The sequence below is a fragment of the Euphorbia lathyris genome, chromosome 7, assembly GCF_963576675.1.
Source record: "Euphorbia lathyris chromosome 7, ddEupLath1.1, whole genome shotgun sequence".
Taxonomy (NCBI): Eukaryota; Viridiplantae; Streptophyta; class Magnoliopsida; order Malpighiales; family Euphorbiaceae; genus Euphorbia; species Euphorbia lathyris.
The window spans coordinates 45,939,389-45,965,797 of NC_088916.1; the positions used below are offsets into that span (position 1 = coordinate 45,939,389).

The 26,409-nt window shown below is 34.0% G+C and overlaps 2 protein-coding genes across 4 annotated transcripts; both read right to left on the minus strand.

Moving 5' to 3' along the window:
- Positions 1 to 3,192: 3,192 nt before the first annotated feature.
- Positions 3,193 to 6,507, minus strand: LOC136200760 (uncharacterized). 3 transcript variants are annotated; one of them, XR_010673488.1, is made up of 5 exons: positions 6,328 to 6,507; positions 4,097 to 5,854; positions 3,776 to 3,933; positions 3,522 to 3,694; positions 3,193 to 3,438 (listed from the first exon to the last, which is right to left on the minus strand). XR_010673488.1 is itself a non-coding variant. In XM_065991190.1 (5 exons), exons 2-5 carry the CDS (start codon positions 4,308 to 4,310, stop codon positions 3,335 to 3,337), a joined length of 696 nt encoding a protein of 231 aa, XP_065847262.1. In that variant the 5' UTR covers positions 4,311 to 5,854; positions 6,328 to 6,507; the 3' UTR covers positions 3,193 to 3,334. The 3 variants fall into 3 exon arrangements, 1 of the variants encoding a protein (XP_065847262.1); XR_010673487.1 differs by having other exon boundaries at positions 3,776 to 3,936; XM_065991190.1 differs by having other exon boundaries at positions 3,776 to 3,980.
- Positions 6,508 to 21,896: 15,389 nt separating this feature from the next.
- Positions 21,897 to 22,923, minus strand: LOC136200823 (zinc finger protein ZAT10). The gene has a single exon (XM_065991299.1). It carries the CDS (start codon positions 22,828 to 22,830, stop codon positions 22,093 to 22,095), a length of 738 nt encoding a protein of 245 aa, XP_065847371.1. The 5' UTR covers positions 22,831 to 22,923; the 3' UTR covers positions 21,897 to 22,092.
- Positions 22,924 to 26,409: the final 3,486 nt, after the last annotated feature.

Sequence of the window (26,409 nt, forward strand, 5' to 3'; positions counted from 1 at the left end):
TATTATCTAAATTAAATATTAGAGAGAGGAGTTAGAAAAATAGCTTTTAAAAATCTAATAGAGAAATATGAGAGAGATGAGTTAGCGGGAGAGACGATTTAGAGAGAGAAAGAAAAAGAGTGAGAGAGAGAGGTGTTCCAAGGAAGGAGATGAGGATATTTTAGTAATTTCATGATAAAAGGTCAATTTTTTACTTCTAAAGTGGTCAAATTGCTGACATGGCAACATTGACTTGCGTTGACCGGTCATAAAAACCGGCTGTACACTTTAGTGGAGGTCGCCTGAAGCTCGTACGGTTTAGTGTGACAAAATTTTGGTTGTACACCAAAGTGTGATTTGGGGTGAAGATTGTACACCACGTATGTAATTTACCCAAAAAAATTAGGGAAAAGTTTCACATTATCGAGCGTTAGCTCGAAACAAATCTCGTTCAAAATAACATTCTTGAAACAGTGCACTTCTTAAGATGCGCAAATGTGCGCTCTAAACTTAAAAGGCTAGACTCGGTTTATGGGGGTTTCTAATAAAATATGTAAATATTTAGTTCGGTCTCAAAACATACCAGATCCTTCTTCTCATTCACTGGATGCTCGATCCGAGATTCTAGAAGCTTCCCCATTCCTTAGCAAAAAAATCTAACTACATGTTGTTCAAGAACCTTCTTAGCATGTAGATAGTGCCCTTTTAATAAGGAATCGCGACTTTCTCTGAGTTTATTCTTTATAAGGATTCAGAGTCAGTTTACTCCTAGTTAGATTAGGAGTGTCCACTCCTATATAGATGGGTACAACTCCCTTCACAAATGTACATTTTTACAATCTCACAACTAAGTTAAGAATTCAATTATTGTTGCTTTTCTTTATTTAGATCAGAACTTACTTAAGCGTTGGAATATCCTTGTCGGATCTCACTAAGTTTTGTTTTGCATGACTTGCAAGGAAGACCGTCAATTTCCGTATCAAGTCAATTCAACTACTCTGTTACGGACACAATCCAAATCTCACTTAGAAAAGTACCGAATCTTTCAGCGGTGGAATTTTCCCACATCAGTATCAATTTGTTTATTTTATTTTCTGTTTCTAATCACCAATAATACAATCAGTTGATTTCCACAAGATCGATCGATGATGCATAGATAGAACTTTCATGCTTGATATCACTGACGGGGAATTAATACACAAAATGACCCCTAAAGTTGATAGGCAGGGTCAATTTGGCGCAAATAAAAGTTTATGTATCAACTTAATTTTGAAGTTGGTAAATATTGATAAATTAGTCCAAAAACAATCAATTTTAATATCTAAAAGTTTGTCGAAATTGGACTAATTAATTAAATTTACCAACTTTAGGACTGAGTTGATATCTAAATTTCAATTTGATCTAAACTGATATTATCTACCAATTTCAGGGATAATTTTGACCCATAATTCCACTGACGGGTGAGTTCTTTTTGTCGGTGATCACTTGTGAAAAATTTCAGTTTTTCTTTTCAGAAGAAAATTTCAAATTTCCTTGTAGTAATTATCAATACAATATAAAATTGTCATAATTCCCACAGTAAGTAACGATAAAATTAGCCAACAGATATTTAATTCAAAAGTGTCATGTTGAATGTTCAATTCCCAGCCAAAGTAGTCAATCTATTACCACTATACATTACTTTTATTTTAATTTACCTGAAAGATGAGAAAATTTAACATTTTTCTTATATACATGCACCTTAATTTTAGTTTCGAAATTAACAAATAAAGTCAGAAACATGCTTCATTTTTGGATTGTGAAAAGCATCATGTTTTCTTCATGCCTTATACATATTAAGCAATTGAAAATCATACTTAAAATAAACAACATTGAGGAGGTTAACTTTTATTGTCTCCATACGCTCTAATCCAACTACATCCATCAAACTTTGCATTTGGTTCGGATAAACTACACACATGGCATCTGAACTTTGCTTTTATCTTCATTAAAGCCCTTAAATTTGACATCTAACATATAATTCTTACACTCAGGCATTTTACTAACATATTGACCTATTCTATTATTGATCAAGTGAATTTACGACCTCAAAATGAAAAAAAAAATCCAAAAATTAAAATTGTTTAAGCCACATTTTTAAATAAAATTATTCTTTTCAATTATTCAAACTATTTTTTGTTTTTTCTCTTTAAACAACAAACTTTTATACTTAACCAAAACAATACTTAAATAACCTCAAAATCAAAAGATTCATAATTAAAGTTGATTAGAATAATTTCAATCAAGTCTGTAATAGAGAGTTACGAAATTAGGGTGGTCATCTTGATCAACGGTCATAACATTAATAAAGTGCAAAATTCATAGATCGTAATTTTTAAATTTAAAATTCAAAGAATCGTAATGAAAGTACAAGTAAAATTTAGGAACTATAGTTATAATTTGCTTTTTCTTTCCCTGGTTGAGATACGATCTTAGCCTATCCTATTCTCTTGATAAATATTTAAAGCCAAAATAGGAATGGCAAGTTGAAGTTGAGATAGTGTGGCATAATATAATGAATGAATAAGTTAGAATTGATTGGGGCCATTCTCCACTATTTATTAGTTAGCCGTCCTAACTAGTAACTACTAATTCGGTGGCCTACCAAAATAAAAAAAGTATATAGTATATGCGTGTGTTCAGCTTAACTTATCCCACTACTACTACTATGTATCCACATTTTACCATCGCTAACAATGGGTTTAATTAAGCTGATCACATTGATGACAAAGCTTTTATAAAGATGTCATCCAACTAATTTGATGAACAAACTCGTAATGGTCTAATGAGTCCCTCCAACAAAATAACAATCCAATCCGATGTGTTTGATTCTCTCATGGAAAGTGGACTTGTAGGGTACATATGACGTTAATATATACTTTGCCTCTCTTAATGATTTCAATATAATTACTTGTTTCTCACTTTTCGGGGAAATAGAGATGTGTAAAAAAAACATGATATCCTTGTGATATTTGTATCTGTATGTACCCAATCTGTATCTAAAGAAGTTTTTAAACTTAATTATGTGGATGATTAATAAATATCATGGTTTTAAAAACCGGCCCGGACATCAAACCGGTGGGACGAAGGGTTCAGGGGTCAATGGGTTCAACCGGTTGGCCCGGACCGGTTGAACCAGACGACGTCATAAATAATATATATATTTTATATATATATAATAAAATTCTAATAAATTAAACTTGACAATCCATACACCAAAATATATCAAATTAGTTTAATACAATATTCAAGACTAAAATTAAATGAAATCCCAAATCAACATTACAATAATCCAATAAAAAAGACACTTATCAAATCACTCATTTCTTCCATAATTCATCCAATCTTCATCATCAACGTTAATTTCAATATCATCATCATCATTATCTTCATCCGGTATCACCGGCTCATCTCCATTCACTAAATTAACAAAATCAATATAACAAAATCAAGATAAAACTTACTTAGAAACAATAGCTTATATTTAATATTTAAAAGCAAACCTTCAAAAGGAATAGAAACCGGTTCTTCATTAACGTTCGGATATTCATCAATCATATTTTCCAATTCATCAATGTTAAGTTCTCCTTCTTGTTCTTCTTCCACTATCCAAAACTCGGTTTTGTCAATTGACTCATAATCAACCGGATCATATGACCTCTTCTCGATTATGGACCTAACAACATTAATAATTTAAATGAATGAATATTACAAAGTTATAATAATTTCTATTAATAATGGGTTGAAGCACACATACCTATTTTGCAAACGCAAATTGTAATGCACATACACCAAGTCATTTAGTCTCTGATGCTCTAATCGATTTCTCTTTTTGGTGTGTATTCGTTCAAATACACTCCAATTACGTTCACATCCAGACGAAGAAGCAGTTTGACTAAGAATTCTCATTGCAAACTTCTGCAAGCATGGGACATCATAAGCAAAACACCTCCACCATTCATCTAAAATAAATAAGTGATTAAATAACAAACAATACAAATATTAACATAACATAAAAAAATAACAAGTATTAAATAAGAATAAGGATCAAGTAAATAACAATTTTAACTATACGTACCAGGCCTCATAGTCTTGCAACTTTCAAGAGCCATATCCCGAGAAAAACATTTTTTCCTAGTTTGATAAATGATATTCTCTTGAACCACTTTTTGCTTGTTGTAGAGGCTTTGATTGTCAACCATATCCAAAAATGATTTCATAATTTCAGGCTTTTGACACATATTTTTTTTTGTCATACTGAAAAGCCGGATTAAGCCAATACGCAGGAGCATGAATACTATGGCGTAACATTTTGTCCCAACGATTTTTTATAACTGTGGTGTAAGGCTTGTACAACTGCTTCTTCCCTTTGAATAATTCTTTTATGTCAGTACGAGCCCTATGCATACCTTCATACACATACCCTATTGCTGGTTTTTCATCAGAATCACAAATTCGCAGAAGGCGTATCAAAGGTGCCATCACTCTAACAAGAATCAAACTATTGTTCCAAAATATTTCATCCAAAACAATTTGCTTAACATCTTTACCTTTTGGCATCTTAAGAAATTTTTTGAAGTCATCACATACCACTAATGCCTGCAAGTGATTCTTATGATCATGTAAGCTCTTCAATGCAATAAATGTTGTAGCAAAACGGGTAGCTCCAGGACGAACTATCTCTGACCAACCAGCTCTTTTTCTAAGCCAATTCAATGTCCATTTATGATTGTAGACAAAAACAGTGATCTTTGAAGCTAAAGTAGCAATATCTTTTACCTTTGGCATCTCAGCAATATCTTTAATCACCAAATTCAAACAATGAACAGCACATGGAGACCACTTAATAGTAGAATACCTCTCCGAGAGTTTCCTTCCTGCAGCTTTATAATTTGCACCATTGTCTGTCACCATATGCACCACATTCTCTAGACCAACAATCTCAACAATCTCTCCAAAAAGATTACACAAGGTGTCTGCATTTGTGATAATATCTGAAGCATCAACCGACTTGATGAAAGAAATGTCTTCTGGACAATACACTAAAAAATTAATCAGTGGTATTTGTCTCGTATCAGTCCATCCATCACTCATAATTGTGCATCCATACTCAGTCCAATGTTCACGAAGAGAATCAACAAGCAACCTAACCTGTGTTCTTGCATCTTTCAATAAAGTGACACGCAAGGCATGATATGTAGGAGCTTTGTATCAATGGCCTATACTTGCTACTTTGTCCAAAGCAGCCTGAAAAAATGGTGAATTCACTGCATTCATTGGGATGCAAGCATCATAAAACCATAATGCAATTTTCATATCTGTGTCGTGCCACCTTTCTTTGCTTTGCATACATGCCTTGATAGAAGGTTGTGTGGCATCTTGCTTTCCAGCTTTGAAATAAGTGCTAATATCTGAAGCTTTTCTCTTTTTGGAGGATGCAGAACACAAATCTTTTGATGCTACTGGAATTGGTGAATTCTGCTCTCTTACCTCTTCCATACTAATCAAGCCCTTCTTTTCTTTTGCTTTCTGCGCATTTTCTTTCATAGAACTTTCTATTAAGAACTTGACATTCGCATGAACTTTATGGCACGGTTCAACATTGCCTTGAATGTTTGAAAGATGTAGTTTCATCCTGTTAATACCACCCCCAGCTATTTTCTTTAGACAGAAACAACATATCAGAACCTTTTTACCCTCATTGTTAGTGCCTTCGCTACAATATCTCCATCCTATATCCGTCTTTCTCCTAATGTTTGGCCCGACTGGATCAATTCTATCAGTAGACTGTTCTTCAGTGTTTGGTGGATTGGTGTTGATCCAGTGGTTTCCATTTCTATAAAAAAATTGATAACATTGACAAACTAAACAAAAACAAAAATCAAGCCCTCACGAGCATACACATTACAGAAACAAAAAGCAACAAGAGACAACCAAGCAACAAGAGAGATAACCTTGAACAGAGTCAGAACAAACCAATAAATAACATAAATCAATGACATATTTAAAAACTTAGAGAGAATGAACTACATATTATAAGTTAATGAACAAGCCAAAAATATCAATCCTTCAAAAAAACTCAAGCATTAAACAGAACAAACCAAAAATAAATATCAATCCTTCAAAAAAAATCAAACAATAAATAAACACAACAAACCAAAAGTATCAATCCTCCAAAACAAATCAAGCATTAAACATAAATAAATTAAGGAACAAACTAAATATTAAGCCTTTACAACAAACAAAAACTCAAAGAATTTAATTTAATATGAACAACTTAAGAAAATAGAAAAAAAAACATTCACTAACCCAAAAATTGCCGTGGTGGTCGGTTCAGAAAGGAAGGAGAGGAGAGTTGTTGTCGCCTGGTGGTCGGTCTAGAAATCGCCGGCCGCCCGACGGAGGTAGACGCAGCAGCTGATGAAAAACTAAAAACCCCCAAATTGCAGCAGCTAGGGTTCGCGCAGGGAAGAGAGAAAGAAGAGTCGCGGAAATGAAATGCATTTGGTCTGCTAAAAAATGATATAAGTGGGTTAAGTTAAATATTGGTCCCTCAAAGTTTTAATTTCTTATAACTAATACCCCGCCACAATTAAATCAGCAGCATTTTTGTTCAATTTCAAAAAAATTGAACAAAAACCGGGGTGAAATCGGGTCGCCGGGTTGATCCCGGGTCGCCGGTTTCACCCGGTTCGAAGGGGGTCACTTGCAATGACCCCTATATAGTGTAACCGGACCGGATGTCTGGCCGGTTCCTGGCTAACCCGGTCCGACCGGTCGGTCCGATCCGGTTTTTAAAACCATGATAAATATAGACCCTTTCCTGGATCTCCCTCAACATAATGAAGAATCCTTTGAGATGCTTTAAGATGCTCTGTTGTTGGCTTTGCTAGGAATTGCCTTAAAGTATTAACTGGAAAAGTAATATAAGACCTAGTGTTAATAAGATAAATAAGCAGGGGCGGAACTATGATGGTTGGGGTAGGCTCGAGCCCCTACATGCCGTCGGAAAATTGAGAAAAAAAAATTAGTAATGGTGTCTGATAATATTTTGGGGAGAATTATATTGACTCTATGTAGTATTTTACAATGTTTAAAAGTAGATGACATGGTTAAGGATGTTTATTTCTATTTGAGAAGTCATATGTTCAACTCCCTCCAATCTCATTTTCTTTTAAAAAAATTATTTATTTTATTTTTATTTTTCAATAATTATAAAAACATGTTACCATTGTTAATTAATTTAAATTTACTATTTATTTTTATTTTGATAACACTTTTGAATTCATTTTTAATGTTTTTACCATTAAAAAAAGTAAACATATTTAATATTCATTTTTATTATATCTTTACCATTAAAAAAAGTAAACATGTCGGTTTCAAAAAAAAAGTAAACATGTTTAATTTTCTATTAGTTCAATGCTAGTTTCTAAAAAATGATAATATTTTTACAGTTTTAACGTGTTGGAGGCTAAAAAAAATTTGCCCAGCCCATTACTTTAAAAATTTACCGTCAACCGCACGGTTAAAATTAGCCCCCCAAATTTTAATTCCTAGTTTCGCCACTGTATATAAGTCTACCAATTGATCGTTTATAAATAGTTGGATCTTGTAAAGGTTTTCTTTCATCTTTTGACAATCTTACAGTAGGATCTGTATGTGTAGAAATTAGTTTAGCAGCTAAGATCCTTGTATCTTCCAAAAGATTCATTGCATACTTTCGTAGTGATATATTAATTTTTGTATTGGATCTAGCAATTTGAAAACCTAAACAATACTTTAAATTAACAAGGTCGTTAATTATAAATTCAGCATCCAAGGATGCCTAAATATCATTAATTTTCATACTATTTATTTATGTTAGAATAGTATCATAAATGTAAACCATTGTCTATTAGCCTGTTTTAGACCATAGAATGAGTTTGCAACTTAGATTGGATTAAGGAAAAACCATACTTGGATGAGACTTTATATAAACTTTTTTATTAAGTTCATCATGCCAGAATGTATTATTGACATCACACTGAAATAATGGCCAATTATTAATGACAGATGATGAGGAATATGGATCAAGCCTACTTAACCTAACCTAATCACCCTATGGATAACCGACCTAGGAAATACAAACCCATGGAGCAGCCCATACCCAATCAGAATACTTTATATAAAGGCATTCAATCCCCAATAAGAAGGTCTGATTACTTTACTCTCTCCACTTAAGATTTTCTCTCTCTAGAGCTAATACTGACTTGTGCGTTATTGTGTTTCCAGGGACCGTTCCCTGAGCAGGTGAAGCCCGAACAACGAAGGTCATCACATGTTCTCACATCTCCATTATTTGGTGTGGTGAACATGGAGAACAAGTGACTTTCGGTTCAGCAATGACCTCCAACCAAGATGACTGACCAGCAGACTCAAACTCCCATTAAGGAGATGCTCGTCTCAACTGCAGGGACTTTTAATCATGTAAATTTTTTCGAGCAAAAGGCATTCTACATCAATTTTCATGTCCTTATACTCCACAACAAAATAGTGTTGTGGAGTGAAAACATCAACATTTATTAAGTGTTGCTCGATTTTTGTATTTTCAGTCTAGCTCGAATCTCTACCTTTTTTGGCAGATTTGTGTGATGCATACTGCTTATTTAATAGATATCATGCCTACTCCATTGCTTGATAATTTAACTCCTTTTAAATTATTATATGATAAATTACCTTAGTATGATAATTAGAGAGTTTTTGGATCTTTTATTTATATTTTTTATTTAAAACAAAGTAAAAGCAAATTTGATCCGCATAGCATACCATGTGTTTTTGTAGGATCTAAGCCACATGTTAAAGGATATAAAGTTTATAATTTATTGAGTATTCTTATATTGTGCCTAGAGATGTTCATTTTGTTGACATAATTTTCCTTTTGCTTGTAATCCAATGGTTCCTACTATATATCTAATGGCCAAATGTTAAGTATGGTATTTTAGAAAGTTGGCTACAATTTGGGGATCAATATTGTTCTAATTTTTCAGAACCGACTTCTTCTAGATCAATGGTATCTTGTTCTCCTATTTTTTATAGTGTTAATTCACCAATTAAGGTAAATGTTTATACTCATTCTACTTCGTTTGCTAATACTTTACCTGTTATTTTTACCAATGATGTCGATAATGAAATGCCAACTGTTGATACTGATGTTGTACATGGTCTAATTGAGGATGTTTTGTTGGAGTCAATTGTTGTGTCTAATATTCCTAATGTTGATGGTAATACTAGTAATTTTTTACTTGATAATGTTGTTGATAATAGTGTATTTGTTCGAAAATCAACTAGAGTTAAACATGTGCCTCACTATCTTTCTGAATATCATTGTAATCTTTGAAGTCTTTTTAATGATGAGCAAAAAAAAAAAAAGTTGAACCTTCACATCGTATTCCATATCCTCTGTCCAATGTTTAGGTTATTCCAAACTGTCTCATTCACATAGGCATTATATTTTAATTATGAGTATAATAACTGAGCCTAAAACCTATAAAAGAGGGTATGCAGTATAATTGTTGGCGTCATGTTATGGATAAGGAATTAGAGGCTTTATCAGCCACTAAGACCTAGGTTTTAACTTCTTTACCGATTGGAAAAGTTCCTATAGGATGTAGATGGGTCTTTAAGATCAAATTACAGAGTGATGGTACCCTTGAAAGGTACAAATCTAAGTTAGTAGCAAAAGATTATAGATAAATAGAAGGCATGGAATATTTACACTTTTTCTCCTGTTGTTAAAATGACTAGTGTGAGATTAATTTTAGTAGTTGCTTCTATTAAAATTGGCATTTTTCTTCAATGTGATGTAAATAATGATTTTCTCCATGGTGAGCTTAATGAAGAAGTCGATATGCAACCACCTCTTAGTCTAGTTTTACCGCATTCTAATTTAGTTTGTAAATTAAAAAAATTCTTTGTATGGTTTAAAACAAGCTAGTAGACAGTGGTTTACTAGGTTATCTGTTTTTTCTTTTTAAACATTGGTATACACAATGTGATAGTGATCATTCTTTATTTACTAATCTCGACAACCTTTCATCATTGTCCTCTTAGTTTATGTAGATGAAATTATCATGACAGGTAATAATATTGTTGAGATTTCTCACATTAAGAGTCTTTTAGATTCTGATTTAAAATTAAAGATTTAAGATCTTTAAAATATTTTCTCGGACTTGAAATTGCTCGTTTAGTGCAGGACTAGGCATAACTCAATGAAAGTATGTCTTGGAGGTCTTAGAGGATGTTAGGTTAATATTCACCAAGCCTGATTCAACTCCGATGGATGCTACTTTACGGTTATCTAAAGACCAAGGGACAATTATGGTTGATCCTACTGTCTACAAACATTTGATAGGAAGATTGGTATACTTAATTACCATGAGACCATATATCACTTTTTCTATCAACATGTTAATTTATTGAGACCTAATGATGTTCATTTTCAAGCTACTATAAGAGTTTTGCAGTATGTTAAACATGATCCCTCTAAAATGTTATTTTATTCATCAACATCCAAGATGAAATTGCAAGCTTATTCTGATGCAGATTGGGAAACATCTACGAATAGTCAACAACCAATTTCTAGCTATTATGTTTTTATGGACAATCTTTGGCTTCTTGGAAGAGCAAGAAACAAGTTACAGTTTTATGATTATCTACAGAAGTTGAGTACAGATCCATGGCTTATGTTAAAGCTGGAGTTCAATGGCTAGTATACATTTTTATAAGCATTCTAGTTATTGCATCAACAACATATTCCACTTTTTTGCGATAATTTGTCTGCCATTTATTTAACAAGCAATTTTACTTTTCACGAGAGGATGAAACACATTGAAATCGATTGTCATTTTGTAAAAGAAAAGTTTACTACATGCCTCATTCGTCATTACATATTTCTACTACAAATCAAATTGCAAATGCTTGTTTACAAAAGCTCTACCTACAAAGCTTTTGCAGGCAATAATGACAAATTTGGTATACTCGCAATTTGTACTCCAACTTGAGGGGGATAACAGAAATATTAAAGGACGTTTTAGTATTTTTAATTAATTAAGGGTATTGTGTCTTTTGTATTTATAAATAAAGAACTTTATGCTCAGTTTTTAAGATTAACTCTTCACTTTCTTCTTTCCTTTTTCTTCCACCTCTTTCCCTTCAACTTATCGTAATTTCATTTTCTTCATTGTAACTCTATCTTCTCCATTTAATAAGAATCTTTAATCTTCTTTCTTCTGTTAAATAAAATATGTAATTAATTTTATCAAAAGCCTACCCAATAAAAGTGAATATATTTAATGATTACAATAAAGAGTATAGTGATATTCTCGTTAGTAAAATAATATTTTCATTATCTTATTTATCTAGTAATATTTTATTTAAATTATTTTATTTTTATTTTTATTTTTCAACTCCCATTAACTATTTCAGGTCGAAATTGTCCTCATTATCATTTATAGGATTGCGTTTGTTTTTTTTTTTTTTTGAATGAAATAATAATTGAATATAAATAATCAAAATGCCATAAGGCTAACAAATGAGGAGGGGATTAAAGATGTTACAACAGGGGAGTCAGAAAGTAAACCCAATTGTGCAGCTTCATAAGCAACACGATTGACTTCTCTCGGGACGAAATGAAAACTGCAACCTGGTATAGATATAGCGAGATCGCAGCAATCCGCTAACACTAGTCCTAAGGCCGAATAATCCTTCACCCAATTGTGTAACGCATTTGAGTAGATAAAGAGTGAAGTCAATATATACATCACACTATTTTTTGATGAAATATATATTAATGAAAGTGTCCCACACGTAAAAGAGATCTTTATTTGGCTATCACCGACCGAACCACTGTACCACGTTTCAAACCCAACTTTTTGTACTTTATTTTAGGTGTCTTGGTAAGCTGTATCTTTTCTTTATTTCTTTATTTATTTAGTTTATTTCAAGTTAATTGTGAAAACTATTCACACGCATCTGCCAATTGATTTTGGGTAAATTATTATTATACCCCTAGCTCCACAATTTGCTCTTACTTTCATGGATTAAGGTACAAAAATACCCCTAATGTTTTGAGCCAGGAGCAATTTTGCCCTTAACGTCTAAAATGGTGCAATTTTACCTCTCACGTTGGAAGCCAAGAGCAATTTTATCCCTAACATTGATAAATTGGGTCAATTTCAGACACTATTATAAAACACATATATTTTTGTTCATTATTCTGCACCAATTGCATAATAATTCGTTCTAAAAAAAGGATTTCATGTTTTTTATAATTTAATAATAGAATTTAAGATTAATATTTATAAATTCGGTGGATTTTTTGAATTTTTTTTGTCTAATCCGTACAAAAAGACAGTATATTTTTTTATTTTTTTTTCACATCCCAACGAATGTTTGTGATTTGTTACTGATAAAATGACACACGTATAAAGTGTAGATAACAAGATTCATGACCGAGAAGACAGTTTGATGAATTATTTCTCAAATTGACCCAATTTATTAACGTTAGGGGTAAAATTGCTCTTGGCTTCCAACGTTAGGGGTAAAATTGCATCATTTTAGACGCCGGGAGTAAAATTGCTCATAGCACAAAACGTTAGGGGTACTTTTGCACCTTAACCCTACTTTCATTATCATCCAAACCACGAAAAACAATATTATAATTAGGGTAAATTACAAAACTGGCCAAACTAAGGGGCACGTTTACATATTTAGACCAACTATATTATCTCTTACCAAATTAGAAACTTTCAAAGTTAACTTTTTCGAAATACTTTTAGTATATATATTATCACTTAATATTTCACTTCACTTCACTTCTCATATTTTGCAATTCAACTTCAATTTCATACATCAATCCAAGATCTAAACTATTCATGTAAGTATTTTGCTGATTTTATGATGAACGCATCAGGTCAACCGAATGTGTGGAAACGAGTGCTGGAAGAAGCCGAGCCAAATGGGTGACACACCAAGGGAAAAAAAGACAATTCATGTGAAAAACAGAGCTCGCACACAATGTGGAAAGCTCACACGTCGTGTGGACTTGAAAAGTCACAAGCTTTATTTTCATAATAAAATCCACACGTTCTGTGGAGTTTAAAAAGGTTATACAAATCAGTTTTTCTCCCTACGCCAGCTTCCTACTAATTACAAGTTTGTCACCTTTTATTTACTACTCCTAACATCAACTTATTTACAAGTTTGTCATCCTTTACATTTATCACATTTTACCCTTTAACCCTGTCACTTTAATTATTTATGTTTTAGGCTTTTATGTAATTTTATCTTTAGGTTAGAAGATGATATAAAATCATCCCTTTCTTGTAATGAACCTAACTTTTTATCAATCAATCAAATTTATCTCTCTAGGAGTTGTTTTAGGGTTCATCCCTCTTAACAATGAGGATTTTCAATTCCTATAAGTTTTAGCTTGTAAATTTGGGGGTTTTACGGCTCCTTTAAGTTTAACTTGAGAATATCTTTGATAGTTTATGATTAAAAACTATCGCCCCTAACTCGATCTATATCCGTTGGTATCAGAGTCGATCGTTTTCTAACCTGTGAATTCTTTTGATAATGGTTCAACCGAGGTTACCACAAGAAGCTATGAAAGCAGTAGATAAGAAGATTCAAGACTTCAAACCCAAGACGAGGGAGCTACTAAGGGAGCATTTTCGGGTTCAAATTGAAGAACAGAGACAAACAGAAGAACAAATGTGGGAGTTAAGGGCATCCATGGAGAGTTTCAAACTAGAAATCTGAAACACCATACAATAACGCTTTGGAGGTCACCATAGAGGAAAAGAATAAGATCCAATGTTGCCTCCTAAAGAATCATCACTAATATTTCCTCCATTGCACATTCAAGAGGTAAGTCCTACACTTTCAATTTCTCATATTGAAGTTATGAGTAATCAAATTGCTAGTGAGAAGTTGGATGTTTGTGGTGATGATGATTTAAATTCTTATTGTGAGTTTGTGGATAATGAAATTGTGAATGAGAATTTGAATTCACTATGTCATTTTCCCTTTCACATGATATAAGATACATGATAGACATTTATTTTCGTGTCGTCTGATTGTTTTTCGTGACAGTATATTAAAATTATGTCATCTGAAAGGTTAAATGTAAACTAGCTCAATTCACATGTGGCCTTCTAATGACACAATTATGTCATCTAAAGAAAACACGCGTTTAATCCAAAATTTACTTAATAATCAGATGACACTTGTGATAAATGGCTTTCATGGTATTTAGAAAACGAAAAAAAGGCGTGTTTATTACCCTTGTTCCTTTCTCCTTACATTTCTCCAAGTCGACCTTGCCAAGCCCCATGCTATAACTGGAAATAGTCTCTAGTTTCGACAATTGATCGATCAATTCGGCATCAGCTCCAAAGTCGGCGTTACCCACGACAGCTCGGTTCGAGTTCTTATGATTGAGCTCATCAAGCTTGGCTCCAGCAGAACATACTCTTGAATTTGTAATCTTGATTTGATTTCACGATCTTGTGTATTTGATTTCTCAATCTCATTCTGTATTTGATTTTTTGAAAAGAGAGAGCTGGTGAAGAGGAAGAGATAAGATGGTGAGTTTGAATTTTTATTTTTGTTTTGGGGTTTGTTTGTGATAATTAGATAACAATGGGTTAATTTATCAAATAAATAAATATAAAGACAAAATTAACTCTTTTTCCTTTAACTTTTGACTTTTTTTAGGCAATTTGGACTGTGTTTGGTAATAGAATCAACCTCAAGGTACCTGTTTGCCAACTTTTAGACCATATAGTTTATGTTTGTGTAAGAATTGAGACATTTTTATTTTTTTGTATGGGTAGTTAAAATGTGAAAGGTAATGAAGAAGAGAAAAAGAAGGATTGAAAGAAAATAGAATTCGGGAGAAAAATAAGGATGGTTTATATTTAGCAAATCTTTATTTGGTTTTTTACAAATAGTATAAATACCATGTACATGTTTCGGTAGAAAATAAGAGAGAGCAAAAACATAAAGAAGTGTAACAAGTTTTATATGATTAGTAATTAATCTACCTTCTTAGATATTTACATTTCCTTCATATGAGTTTATTGTTCAAGGCTACGTTATTCTTGTTCAACTTATGTGAGGGTTGTATTTCATATTATCTATTAAAAGCCAAATTTCTGCTTCAGCTCCAACAATTGGTATCAAAAGCCAACATTGAATTATAAAGTTGCAGAGCTTTATTTTTTTCTTTATTAACTACAATGGCTTCTACTAGTGGGACGACCAAAGTCGGCAAATATGAAATCGAAAAATTTAATGGGAAAAATGATTTTTCCTATTGGAGGATGCAGATGAAAAATATGCTTATTTCACAAAAGTTACACAAGGCGTTAGCGAGGATAGCACAAAAACTGAGGATATGAAGGATGAGGATTGGGAAGAACTAGATCTTGAAGCACGAGCAGCCATAATCTTATGCCTTGAGAGGGACATTGCATTCTTGGTTGATGAAGAAGCAACTGCAGCCGGCGTGTGGGAAAAGTTAGAGAATAATTTCATGATGAAAACTCTAACAAATCGGATCTACTTAAAGTCCAAATTGTATACATGCAAGATGAAGGAAGGCACCTCAATCCAGGATTATATCAATAAGTTTGATAGGATTATATCAAACTTAAAAGATATAAATGTGAAGATAGATGAGGAAGACCAAACACTCATGTCGTTACTTTCATTGCCAAAGTCCTATGAAAATATGGTTCAAACTTTGATGCTTGTAGGCGATACTCTAACCAGGTATGAGACTAGAACATCACTTTTAGTGGATGATCTTCGAAAGGTTGCTAAAAGTGGGATGTCTAGTAATGGAAGAGAACACAAAAAACAATCCCAAGGGTTGTTTGCTACTAGATGGAGGACCAATGAAAGGGGACAAGACAGGGGAAGGAAGTCTAGATCAAAATCTAGAGCACATGCGGAAAGAGCATGCTTTAAATGTGGCGAACTTGGACACTTTAAAGCAAATTGCCCAAACAAGAGGGTAATTATTAGGAATCATACCAGCAACAACAACTCTAGGGGCAAGCAATAAGAGTTGCAGGAGGCAAGTTATGTCTCAAATGATGAAGATGATTATTGTTATTCTGTCTCAGAATAATGCAATGAAATCTATGCTAAGTGGATGCTTGATTTAGGAGCCTCACACCATATGTGCCCAAATAGGAAATGGTTTAAAACCTACCAAATTTTGGATGGTGGTACCGTTTTGATGGGAAATGATTATGCATGTAAAACTGCGGGGTTAGGTACCATCCGAATCAAGATGCATGATGGAGTGGTAAGAACTTTGATGGATGTAAGACGCATCCCAGATTTGCAAAAAAACCTTATTTCTCTTGGTTTATTAGAGAATAATGGTTGCAAAGTTGTCATAGAAAATGGAGCTTTGAAGGTTGTTCGTGGTTCCTTGGTAGTGATGAATGGAATTCGTCATGGAAACCTTTATCCTCTTTTGGGGACAATTGTTATAGGAGATTTAGCAGCTGGAATCGGTGGAAGTAAAGATCAAACTGAATGCATGAGGATATGGCACAGGAGCCTTGGGGCATATGTCAGAAAATGGTCTATAATTGCTTAGTGAGAAAGGCGTGTTGAAGAACATGAAGAAACCATGCATGAAATTATGTGAGCACTGCGTCTACGGCAAAGCACACAGATTAAAGTTTTCTATAAGTAACCACAAAGTAGGGGGTTATTAGACTATGTGCTTACTGATGTTTGGGGTCCGACTAAAGTTACTTCTAGGGGTGGTTCCAGGTACTTTGTTACATTTGTTGATGATTATTCTAGATATTCTTAGATTTACTTCCTTAAGCATAAGAATGAGGTATTCGACATTTTCAAACGATGTAGAGCAATGTTTGAGAATAGAGCGGGTAGAAAGCTGAAAACTGTACAGTCTGATAATGGTACAGAATACATGGATGGAGATTTCAAGGAGTTATATGATCATGAAGGCATTGTGAGAAAATGGACAATCAAAGACACACCACAACAGAATGGAGTCATAAAAAGACTGAATCGTACACTACTTAAGAAGGCAAGATGTATGCACTCTAATTCTAGGTTAGGTAGAGAATGGTGGGCAGAGTCGGTTGCTACAGCTTGCTACATAGTGAATCGATCCCCACATTCTTACTTAAATGGAGACATAACTTATAAGGTGTCGTCAAGGGAACATGCAGAATATGGGAGACTAAGAGTTTTCGGGTGCATAGCCTACTACAACGTCAAGGATAACAAGCTTGATGAAAGAGCCAAGAAATCAATATTCTTGGGGTATCCAAAAGGAGTTAGTAAATATTGTCTTTGGTGTGTGGAGGACTCTAAGTTTGTTATCAGTAGGGACGTGACCTTTGATGAAAGATCCATGTTTGCTTCATCAAAAGCTCTGGTGCTTAATGATGGTGATGTTAAGAAGACTTTAAATACTCAAATGGTGGAGATAGAATCTAGAGGCCAACCAGATTCTAGTCATGTCCAGGTAAAGAATCATGATGTTACTTAAGATGAGGATAATGAGCTTCATCATAAAGAGATTCAACAGGAAAATACACATGTATTACAACAGCAGCACAAGGAATCTTTGGTAACCACTAGGCTAAAGAGGAATTACAAACTAGTTCAGAAGTTTGGATCAGAAAAACCTTTGAGGCATTATGGGTAGGTAAACTTGGTGGAATATGCACTCTCGGTGGAAGATGATGAGTCGGTCACCTTCAAACAAACTATTAAAGATAAGAATAAAGAGAGTTGGTCACTTGATATGGAGATCTTGAGCTGGAAAAACTTGACGTGAAGACAACCTTTTGCATGAAGACTTGGATGAGGAAATCTATATGTATCAGCATGAGGGGGTACAAGGTTGAGGGTAAGGAGAGTCAGGTATGTCGCTTGAGGACATCACTTTATGTATTGAAGCAATCTCCTCGTTAATGGTACAAGCCATTTGACCCCTTTATGTTAAAACAAGGGTTCTCTAGAAGTGTTTATGATTGTTGTGTATATATTCGTAATCTTCCTAGAGGTGATTATGTTTATCTTATGTTGTATGTTGATGACATGCTTATTGCTTCAAATAATAAGGTGGAGATTGAAAAACTAAAATCTAACTTGGCAAAGAGTTTGAGATGAAGAACTTGGGTGCTGCCAAGAAGATACTGGGTATGGAAATTAAATGAGAGAGATCAAACCAAAAATTTTCTTGAGTCAGAAAGGCTACATTGAGCGGGTTATTGAAAGGTTTGGTATGAAAAATGCTAAGTCAGTGGTGACTCCATTGGCTCCACATTTTAGGCTCTCTAGTAAACAATCTCCCACCACAGCAGAAGAGAAGGAATTCATAGAACGTGTACCTTATGCTAGTGAAGTTGGCATTTTGACGTACGCCATGGTGTGTACACACCCAGATATTTCACAAGCTGTCAGTGTTGTCAGCAGATTCATGACGAATCCAGGAAAGGCACATTGGGAAGCAGTGAAGTGGCTTTTGAGGTACTTGAAAGATACCATTAACACAGGTTTGTGTTTTGGTGGAGATACATATCAAATAAGCAGTTTCGTTGATTCAGATTATGCTTGTGATCTAGATAGACGACAATCTACTACTAGTTATGTGTATAAAATACATGGTGCTCCGGTTAGTTGGCGATCGATATTACAGTCTATAGTGGCAATATCTACCATAGAGGCCGAGTATATGGTTGTGGCAGAAGGAGTGAAAGAAGCATTGTGTTTGAGGGGTCTTCTAGATGATTTGGGTTTGAAGCAAGAATGTGTGAATCTGAGATGTGATAGTCAGAGTGTGATTCACTTGGCTAAGAATCAGATTCATATGCTCATACAAAGCATATCGACGTAAGGTATCATTTTATACGTGATATCGTAGAGGAATGTCATATTTCTCTTACGAAGGTACACACAGATGATAACCCATATGATATGTTAACCAAGGTTCTTGCTGGTGCTAAGTTCAAATATTGTTTGGACTTGCTCAATATCCAAACATATTGAGTCATGTGGAGGAAAGTAGAACTATAGTTGGCTTGATCCTAGTTACAAGGTACATAGACAGTCATGGACATTATGGTGCAGCCGGTTCAAATAATGCAATTTATTCATCCAAATTTTGAATGTTTTCAAATTATGCACAAGGTGGAGAATTGTACGAATTGAGACCTTTTCTATTTTTTGTATGGGTAGTTAAAATGAGAAGGGTAATGAAAAAAAGAAAAACAAGAACTGAAAGAAAATAGAAATCAGAAGAAAAATAAGGAGGGTTCATATTTAGCAAATTTTTATTTAGTTTTTTACAAATAGTATAAATACCATGTACATGTTTCGGTAGAAAATAAGAGAGAGCAAAAACATAAAGAAGTATAACAAGTTTTATATAATTAGTAATTAATCTATCTTCTTCAACATTTACATTTCCTTCATACAAGTTTATTGTTATTTCTTGTTCAACTTATGCGAGGATTGTACTTCATATTATCTATTAGAAGCCAAATTTCTGTTGCGGCTTCAACAGTTTGAAAATGATTCAAACCACATAGTTTATTTTTGTACTTTTCGCTTACTAGTATAAAAGTCAATTACAATGAACATGCAAACATGCAAACAAAGAACTATACTTAGTAGAAATATTTCCCTTAATAAACTGGTATGCATTCCATTTTTTACTTTTTGAATGTATAGAAGAGTATAATAGAAGGTCTTGAGTATTATGAGTGATGTTTCTACCAATTTTATTGTTTTTTTAGTCTCAAAAGATATTTTTCATTATTAAAAAATGTATCGTCCTGTTTGGTCGACTTTTTTGAGATAAACTAAAAATTTGAGCCACTTTAAAGATTTTAACTAGTCAAACCTCTAATATTGGTGTTTGGTGAATAGAGATTTGAAAAAATAGATTGAAAAAGCTAATTTTAAAAAGGGTTTTAGCAGCATTTTCAATTAGTTTATTGTTTCATCTTTTTTTAATAAAATTTTTATCATATCCTTACTTGTCATTTTACACAAATCTTTATTAACAATGAGCTAAGTTCTACTAAACAAGTTACACAAGCAGCTAACTAGTCAAATCGACTAACAAAAAAAATAATCCATTAACAACTATAATCAGCTAGCAGCTATTCGTAAAACAAGACTTATATATGCATAATGCATTTACCTTTCTTCCTTCTTATCTATTCCTCCACCTAAACATCCCTTTCTTCTCCTCTTCTTATCTATTAGTAAAAAAAAAATACAATTAATTGCTTAACATCAAACGTTATGCTTAGGTAGGCATATATAGTAAAATATATTTTTTTTAAAACATATAGTAAAATACATTTAAAACCGTCAGCTTTTATTCTTGTTAATTAAATTTATTTTCTTAGTAATTAATAATCTTAAATGACTTCTATAGTGATGACTCACGCACCAAGTGGCCTAACTAACCGAAACTCCAACAAACTCTGCCGCTATGCCTCTGTCTCGTGGTGGCGCATACACTGCCTTAAGCACTCCACACTTACATTTACCGGCACATTATTTTAGACCCAGTCCGCTGACTTAATATATAGGCCCTGTTTGGTAAAAAGCGTTTTGAGATAAAAAGAGCGGTTTTGACCAACTTTAGAGGTTTGACCACTGAAACCGCTAATTAGAGTGTTTGGTGGAGAGAGGTTTGAGAGAGAGTTTTTGGATGAAAACGCTAATTTAGAAAAAGCTCTTAAAATGAGCTTTTTCAATTAGCGTTTTGCAATATTAAAATTAATGGACTTCTTTAACCCTAATAGATAGACTCTCTCTTCTCCTGCGCCAAAATTAATGTCCCTATTCGTCTTTTTGCACAAACCGCTATTATCAATCAGCTAATTTTTACCAAACATGTCTATACAAACAGCTAGTCAAATCAGCTAATGTAATCAGCTAACAGCTAATGTAATCAGCTAACAGCTAATGTAATCAGCTAACAGCTAACAGCTAATTCCCAAACAGGGCCATAATATAATAAAACGTGTAAATTGTTTAAGGAGAAAATTACATCCACAGCCTTTTACTTTTCTCATATTTATAACTTATAACTCTTGAACCTTACATTTTAGTAACGATATAATCCAATGACCGTATTAAAATAGATAGTATAAGAATTAAAATTGTTGAAAATTATATTTTATAGAATTATTGTTTTCAATTTTGCAAATTATGTAATACCTTAAGATTTGAGGAGCATTCGGCCATGTGGATCAATATCCTTCCTACGATTTAAATAATTCATAAAAACCGTCTGATTTGAACTAAGAAATATCCTTTGAAAATACCTAGAGTATCATCTAATCACGTTGATCAATATTCATCGTTCGGTCTAGAATCAGTACAATAAAGGAGGGCAGTCCTTAGATCTTGTGAGAATGGAATATATGTCATGTGACAGAATGCACCGTCTAACATCATAATAATTTAGAGGTTTTGTGACCAATCAGTAAATAATATTTGATTCTACTATCCTATAAAAAGTATATAATATTATGATCACTAATATTTTCATTAAGAATCTGGCTTTCATTAAGTCCCCCAACTAGATACTTAGAAAGTTATTTTCATCAGCTTAATTACTGTAGTAGTGATTATCTTTGATCAACATTACAAGGATATAATATCCTAGAAACCTTTAACCATTTAATTTTTTTTATCAGTTCAAAGTTAGCTAATACTACTTCTTAAATGGTCATTAGTAATGAATAGAGGATTCAATTGGTAACAGTTAACTAATTAATTAAGTAACTGTTAAAATAAATTAGAAAAGAATCTATTGAATTGAATTGAATATCACGCTTGACAATGGAGCAAACAGATCATGAGAGTTCAACTGCTATCTTATGTACAAAAGAATTTCCAACTCTAGTTAAAGAATATTTCAAATTAAAATTAAAAATAATAATAATATCTAATCAATTTTTCTAATTCTGTTTCCCTAAAATATCCCTGCAAAATTCCTCAAATTTTCTACTGTTCTTGAGTTTCGGCTGCCAGTAAAATACGGGGCTTTTTGGCCGGCAGTGGGCTCATAACCTCATCGTCACTGGACACAAAGAAATTTGCAGCAAACTCAGGCAAGGCAGGGAGATTGAGATCGATCTCACGGTGTCCATGGCTGATATTGCGAGTATTAGTAGAACCAACGCCTTCCGAAGCTGAAGCTGTGACTCCACTCTTATCGGCGCCGCCATCGTAGTGACACCTCTTGTGTCCGCCCAAGGCCTGTCCAGTAGGAAAACACTTATGACAGATAGAACACTCGTGAACCCTCCCGCTTCCGTTAGATACAGCGGCGGTTGCAGAGGTCGTTGTAGTTGAAGTTGACTGATCATCGGCGCCGCCAGCGAATTTCCGGTGACTTGCCTTATGTCCACCTAAAGCTTGGTAAGAAGAAAAAGCCTTGTCACAAACAGAACACTTGTAGGTAGGTTTCTCCTCAGAATTGACCGGAGAGCGGCGGCGGAGAAGGGAGGCAGAGGAGGTGGAATTAGTAGAGGTAGAGGCCATGGTTGTGGTGGTGGTACCACGAGCAAGCATGATAAGGCAAAGAGCTAGATACTCTTCCTCGGTTGTGGGCTGATGATGTGGACGCTTGGAGCGCTTGCGCTTAGTCCATGGCTCGGGAAGGTAGTGAACATGGGTTGAATCGTCAAATTGGAAAGACGGAGGAGCGGTGGTCGGAGAATTGAGAGCTTGGAGTGCCATGTGATCTGAAATTGGTTAGTCCGGCGGTGGATTAGTTGTAGTTGTAGTTGTAGAGAAGAGAGATTGAGTAGGAGTGAGAGGGTAAGAGGGGCTTATAAAGGAAGAGTTGAAGACTGGAAATAAAGGAAGTTGCGTAACAAGTGGTGGGAAAGTAAGAGGAGGTGTGAAGAGAAACACAACTTAATTTAATTTAATATTTTATTTAATAGATTCCAAAGAGAGCTTTGCTAAAAACTAAAGGAAGTGGAGCACGTTTAGTAATTGGCTATTTGGAAATATTAAAAAAGAGTTTCTTGGTGGCCAATTTTGATTGAGTGACTGACTCAAGTCGGTCAAAGAAAGGACTAGAAAAACTGGGGTTGTTTTAGAAAATTTGAAAAACAGCGGGACCAAAGTGAAAAAGGGAAGTAGTGAGTGAAGTGAAGAGAGGAGAGGACTGGTTCAAAGATGAAAGTCAGCGTTCGGAACGCGTTAAGTTAAGTGGAAAAGGATCTAAGTTGAGCCGGCATACAGATAAGACTTTTCTCAAGAAGAATTGTATTTGAAGCCGACGGTTCATGCATTAAAATGAAATGTATAATTAGGACCCAAATCACATGCCTCTTTATTTATTTATTTTATTTTTTAATTAATTAAATGGTGTGGTGATAATAATAGTATAGCCAAGTGGAGGATGCGTAGTGGAAAGCCATTAACTTAGGTCACCGCTTTCAAGTTGCTCACCTTGTTTAACTGTATATCTCTACTTATTTGCAATGTTTTAAAAACCGGACCGGACATCGAACCGGTTTAACAACTGGGTTAAGGGTCAATGGGTTCAACCGGTTGATTCGGATTGGTTGAACCGGATGACACAATAAATAATATATATAATATATCATTTAAATTTTAACAAAAATCATTTATATAATATATAATTTGAATTTTATCAATTTGTTTTGTTTAATTATTAGATTTAATTAGTTTGCAGTTAGGTGTAAACTTATGAAGTTAGAAATGAAAATAATTTATACAATAATTACTGTGTGCAAATATTTTACTGATTCCAACATGTTTTGAAAAAAATAGGAAAATTAGAATCAGGGAAAAAATATATGTGGAACATGACATTCAATAGAAATAATAGTAGGATATATTTAGTTTATATAAAAAAAAAAGTATAGTAGGATATATTTTGGAAAAGCATTACACGTTGAGCACAATATATAAAGATGGGTGATTTATTAGCATTTTATATTCGATGTGGGATCTTTCAATAGTTAAGAGTGTTTAACTATAGAATCCCACATCGGTAGAAAAGAGCCAAGCAGTAGAAAACAATCTATATAAAAGGCATGGGTGCTTCTGAATGAAGGATGCCTATTATAATTTGAAAACCGGATTCAAACCGGTTCACCGGTTTTTTGCCGGTTCACTGAGTGATTCCGGTTTTCACTGGGTCAATGATATCGACCCAAAAGTTTAGTAACCGGACCAGATGCATGGCTGGTTCGCGGTTGAACCGGTTCGACCGGCCGGTCCGGTCCGGTTTTTAAAACAGTGCTTATTTGACTTTATTGTTACAATTATAATTACAAATTTTACCAAAACACTAATTACATTAATTTTCTTCTTATCAGTAAATTATATTTTCATTTCTAAAATACTGTAAAAAAACAAATAGTACAGCTCGAAAGGAGGACAGAAAAAGAACCATCATTATAAAAATTTGGACAAGAAAAGGAACAAAATTTCATTATAAAAACTGAACTACGTATAATGGAATAAAAATTGGGGCAAGAAAAGAAACAAAATTTCTAGCCATAACATCAACGATCTCATTAGCTTGTGCCATGCTTTGAGGGATTGCCCGAATAGTAGAAAGGTTTGGGAAGGGGTCCTTCCTCACCACATCCTTCCTTTCTTTATGGGGTTCTCTGATATTGACTGGTTCTCTGAAGGCGTTAATGGGAATTTGTTGGCCAGTATGGAGCACGGGGCTATTCTCTTCGCTATTATTTGTCACCAAATGTGGAAATGGAGGAATGAAGAGTTATTTGCTGAGAAGACTGTATTTATTCCTGACCTCCGGTTTTACTTCTCGAAAAAACTCTCTGTTATTACAAAGAGTTTTGAAGGAGAGCCCCTGGTTCACCCCTCCCCGGTTAAAGAGGTCCAGTTAGTTGGTTGGAGGAAGCCCATGGAAGGGGTTGTCAAGTTGAATACGGATGGCTCCTGCCTTAGTAATGGCAGAATTGCTGCTGGTGGAGTTCTTCGGGATGCTGGTGGCGCCTGGCTGGCTGGGTTTACCCATAACTTAGGTACGGGCTCCTCCTTTACTGCGGAGCTCTGGGGGATCTTGTCTGGCATTAAACTCGCCATTCGCATGGGTGTTAAAAGACTTTCGGTGGAGTCTGATAATTTGGAGGCTATCAACAAGATTTCGGATAGACAGGTTGTTTGTCTTAAGAGTCAGAATCTCATTAAAGCCATCTTGAGGCTTCGTCCTGCCTTCGATTCTCTTACCTTCTCCCATATGTATAGGGAGCAAAACCGCGTGGCGGATCGCTTGGCAGCTGCTGGGCATGGGAGGATGTTAGGTGTTTCTACCCTTTCCGTTCCTCCTTCTTTTCTGTTACCTTCTCTTCTTGAGGATAGGATTGGGGTCAGTCTTCCTAGACTGATCCCGGGTTAGGTTTTTGTTTGTTTGTTTGTTAAAAATAAAATAAAAGAGACTAAAAAATAGTTATTTTGATGTAAAAGAGTACAACAACAACAACTGATATCTTTGAACTCATTTCAATAATCCTTTCGAGCAAGAATTGCATCCACCACACAGTCCAATTTTATTTTAAAAATGAACAATTTAGTATAATATATTCTGCATAATTGTGGTTTCATAAAATTTCATTATTTATGATATTATGGGTAAAATTACTCTTAGCTTGTATGGAAGCATGAGAACTTGGGCTTCCGTGTAATTTCTAGACTGATTGAATGTTACTGCATGGCATAGTGTCTCAGGAGTGCTCGACGTCAAAAACTATTAGGGTCAGCACTTGGTTTTTAACCAAAAAAAATAACTAGATCTTGAAGGAAGTAACTAGATTCATAAAGTTAAGTACCTATGAGGAATGTCAATATCACTTTGAAAGAAGACATTAAGCACCCTTAATATGCTCAGTGAATACATCGACTCCCTACATAACATTTCTAAAAACACTTATAGTCTGTTTAAAATTATGACAATTAATTTATAATGATTTGACATTATAATCATGACACGTTACACATTAAGTTACATTTAAATTTTACTTATCTGTTTTAAGTTCATTTTCAATTCAAGTTATGCGAGCGAGTAAAGTACCAAAAAAAAAATAAATAAAGTTACAATTCAAAAATGAAAGTAAATAAAATAAAGACTTTTACAAAATAAAAGTTTAGCATTCACACGCATCCATTCCTTCCTCATGTGTCAGAGTATGTCTTTGGACCTTGAAAATTTGATTACATTCACAAAAACACCAAAAACAAAGGTTTAGACCTTATAGAATAAGTCCAATCACAGCTAGGGTACTAGTTCCAGTTAGGGTGTCTGTG